Source organism: Herpailurus yagouaroundi, unplaced genomic scaffold (assembly GCF_014898765.1).
Source record: "Herpailurus yagouaroundi ecotype Mexico unplaced genomic scaffold, PumYag 142, whole genome shotgun sequence".
In the NCBI taxonomy this organism is placed as follows: Eukaryota; Metazoa; Chordata; class Mammalia; order Carnivora; family Felidae; genus Herpailurus; species Herpailurus yagouaroundi.
The window spans coordinates 18,524,596-18,527,995 of NW_024412397.1; the positions used below are offsets into that span (position 1 = coordinate 18,524,596).

The following is a 3,400-nucleotide window of genomic DNA, read 5'->3' on the forward strand; positions in this document are numbered from 1 at the left end:
CTTTCTTTCTTTCTTTCTTTCTTTCTTTCTTTCTTTCTTTCTTTCTTCTTTCTAAAGAAAGAGCTTCTTTCTAAAGCTCTGTCCTTTGCTGGACAGGCGTGAGGGGGCGGCAGCGCTCTGAGATGGTCTGGAATAGAATAGATATCATCCTGCCTTTAACTGTATCCTCCACTCCAGCTGCCACGTTCCTTCTGGTCGCCTGTACCCAGGAAGCCAGCCTATGCTAGACATTACCTGAGAGGGGCTAGGGGGATGTTTTCGGGCCTAAGACAAAGGGGCACCACACTGTTCAGAAGTGTCAGTAAGCCTCCAGTATATTTCTCACCGCTGCTCTCTATTCACTGCTCAATCTTTCCCAGGAACCAAGAGCAAATAGGAGAAAATTGTAGGAGAGAATGAAGAGTAAGCTAAAAGAGAAAGATCAGTAAACCCACACAAAAGTATTAGGAGTCCACCGATTTAGGGAAGCTTTTGGGGGGATAGCTAGTTTTTTTGTTTGCTTCTTGTTGTTGTTTTTTTGCCTTTTCAGATCAGTACTGTGGGGGCGATTACTGCTTGAAGATCAGAATCCTCCAACAGCCGGCAAAGGCGGAGGCGGTCAGAGTGGAAACGCCCCCTCCCAAGCCTGGGTGAACACGCCCCCGGCCCCATCCGGCGTCGGTAGAGTGCACCCCATAAGTCAGGCTCAGTGGTGCGGGGAAAGCCCCAGGGAGCGGGAGAGGAAGCCTGAGCTTGCGGCTCCGGAAGCGCGTTGTATGTAGCTGGCTCCGAACCGTGCTGGCCGCACACAACGCACAAACGACCTCCCGCACCCATGTAAATCACTGCCACTACGATTTGTCCCCTTTGGTGGCCCACCGATCTGGAGAGATGGGCCCAGTGCAAGAGAAACTGCCCATCCGGACTTGCAGTGGGGTACTCTGTGTCCTCCCCAGTGGGGCGCGGTGAACCTCTGCCTCTCTGGGACGGCGGCTAGGTCCTGGGGGGAGGGAGGCAGCGCAATTGCCACGCGCACCGCGCTGGGTCTGTGCGCACAAAAGCGCGCAACTCTGTGCCAGTCGCAGCCACTGCTGCGTCCTTCTCTCTCGCTCCCGCCGCCCACACAGGAGGTATCCTTGCTCCTAGAACAATAGAGGGCTGTACCTCGCGGCTCGGCCGCTAGAGGAGGCACAAAGAACCAAGCCCGCACCAGAACAATGTAACCAGCGCGTCGACCCGTCCCCTCCCGCGGGCCGCCAGCCCTCCCCGCAGCCGCGCTACAGCGCACAATCAGCGTCCCCTTAATGCAAAGGCGGAGCCTGTAGCCGGTGGCCAAGATGCATTAACTAACCTGCATCTTAATTTTTCAGCACCTCTCTTCAGGAGCGCCTAGCTTCTCTCCAAGCCAAGCCAAACCTTGGCAAACCCCAGCAAAAGCTGGGAGCCGGGCAACATTGGCCCGCGAGTTCGTCAGGGAGCTCTGCATTCTTGTTTTTTCTCCCAAATCCTGGTAGAGGCGAATGTGTTAGTCCCACCCTTCATCCTTCCACCCTCCCCTTTCTGTAGGCAGAGACGTGGGAACTGGCCGAAGCCGGCTCTTTCGGTCACAAACTCCCCACGCCAACCCCAAGGCCCGAGCTGCGCTTGGGAAGCGCTGTTGTAACCTAGCCACCCGTTCCCCAGCGGTCAAGATTGTGACTCCTGCTAATAACTAAACAAGTTTTCCTGCTATGATGGGTAGGACGAGAACGCAGATTTTTTTTTTCCATTCTGAAGAGCAAAACCCCTCAACTGCCTCCAAATAGGGAGACCGGGCAGCCTGGAAAACTGAAATGTATTGTCTCAACAAGAGTTCAAGTGCACAGGGCTTTGAAAAAGGCCAATCCTCAGTCTCTGTGAGTCTTGTAAAGAGAAGGCTCCTAGTGAACACTGCACACCCCCCGTCCCTTGTCCCACAACTAGAGAAGGTCAGAAATGGAGGGTAAAATTGGCACATTCAGGGGAGGGTGAATGACACGTGGGGGGGGGCCGCCCACTCAACCCCCCCCCCCACCGGGGGGGGGAGAGAAGTTAAGAAAATGCACAAGAAAAAGAACAGAAATGGAAGAAGGGAGGAGAAAGAGGAAATGACAGTAGAAGAAAGAAATTCGAGAGAAAATAGGAAGTGCGTAGTGAAGAGGAGGAAAGAACCGAGACTAGGCGCGCTGACTTGGGGCCACAAGAACCCCGGAGCCCTCTCCACAGCAGCCTGGCTCCAGGAGACCCTCTGTGCTTACCTGCCAGGCGTAAGGCGGACATACGCTGGAACTCGGGCTCCTGCAGCCACTTCCACATCCTGCGAAAGGTCTCCCTGCCAGATTTGAGTTTACTCCACGGTTTTGGGTTCCGGAGCAGGTCGGAGAGAGTCCCCTGAGACCGGCACAGCACCCTCTGCGCGAAGATCGCTTGTGGGATGCTGTAGCGCTTCAGCTCGGCGGTGATGCGCTGGGCCACCTCTTTGGTGTTGATCTCCTCCAGCTGACCCGATGTGGCAACCTGCGAGCCAGACGAGGACGAGGGTGGCCGCTCGCGGCTGGGCGCCAGCACCGGCCCGTGGGACTGAGCATGGCCGGGGTGGTGCAGGCCGTTGAGGTGCGACATCATGGCCGCAGGCGGGGTGCCCAGGCCGCGGGACAGGTGCTGCTCACCGCGGGTCAGCATGGCAGTGTGGTGCGCGTCGAAGTTGGGGCTGAGCATTTTGTCGTGGCCCGGCGGCCCGTAGTTGGGCAGGCTCTGCTGCGCGTTGTGGAGGCCGCCCAGCCCGTTGCCCAGCGGCGTGGCGGCCAGCGGGGACAGGCTCTGGCTCATGCCGGGCATCTCCTTGTAGGGGCTGTAGAGGTTGTTCATGGCCGGGAGCCCGCGCTCGTCGCGCATGAGGGTGAAGCTGCCGCTGACGTTGCCCGACAGGCGCTGGTGGTGGTGGTGGTGGTGGTGGTGCGGGTGGTGGTGCGGGTGCGGGTGGTGGAACTTGTCCGACACGGTGGAGATGGGCGGCAGCGGCTGGAGCGGCGTCAGCGTGGTGTAGGTGTTGCTCATGCCCATGCCGGGCGGGGACGAGTCGCAAGACATGCTCATGGCGTGATGGAGCGGGATGGAGAGCTCGGGCCGGTAGTCGCCGCCGTCCAGGATCGAGGCCATGCTAGTGACCATGGCCGAGCGCGATGCCGCCGCCGCTGCCGCTGCCGCCGTGCCCAGCTCCTGGTGCGCCGTTGGCGGCGGCGGCGGGCCCCGCAGCGAGCCAGCAGCGCCGCGGCCCGCGTGGTGGGGGCTGGGGCTGGCCAGCAGCTCCTGCTCATGGCTCGGGCCCCCGCCGCCGCCCCTCCCCCCCCTGCCGCCGCCTGTCGGGCAACGTCAGCGGCAGCTTCACCCTCATGCGCGACGA

The 3,400-nt window shown here is 59.7% G+C and overlaps 1 protein-coding gene across 1 annotated transcript in view; it reads right to left on the minus strand.

Annotated features, from left to right (window-relative positions):
- ONECUT2 (one cut homeobox 2) overlaps positions 1–3,400 on the minus strand; it is a 69,350-nt gene that overhangs the window by 55,735 nt on the left and 10,215 nt on the right. Inside the window, exon 2 of the mRNA XM_040478486.1 lies at positions 2,256–3,356. Coding sequence (XP_040334420.1) covers positions 2,256–3,356 — 1,101 coding nt within the window. The remainder of the gene's footprint in view (positions 1–2,255; positions 3,357–3,400) is intronic.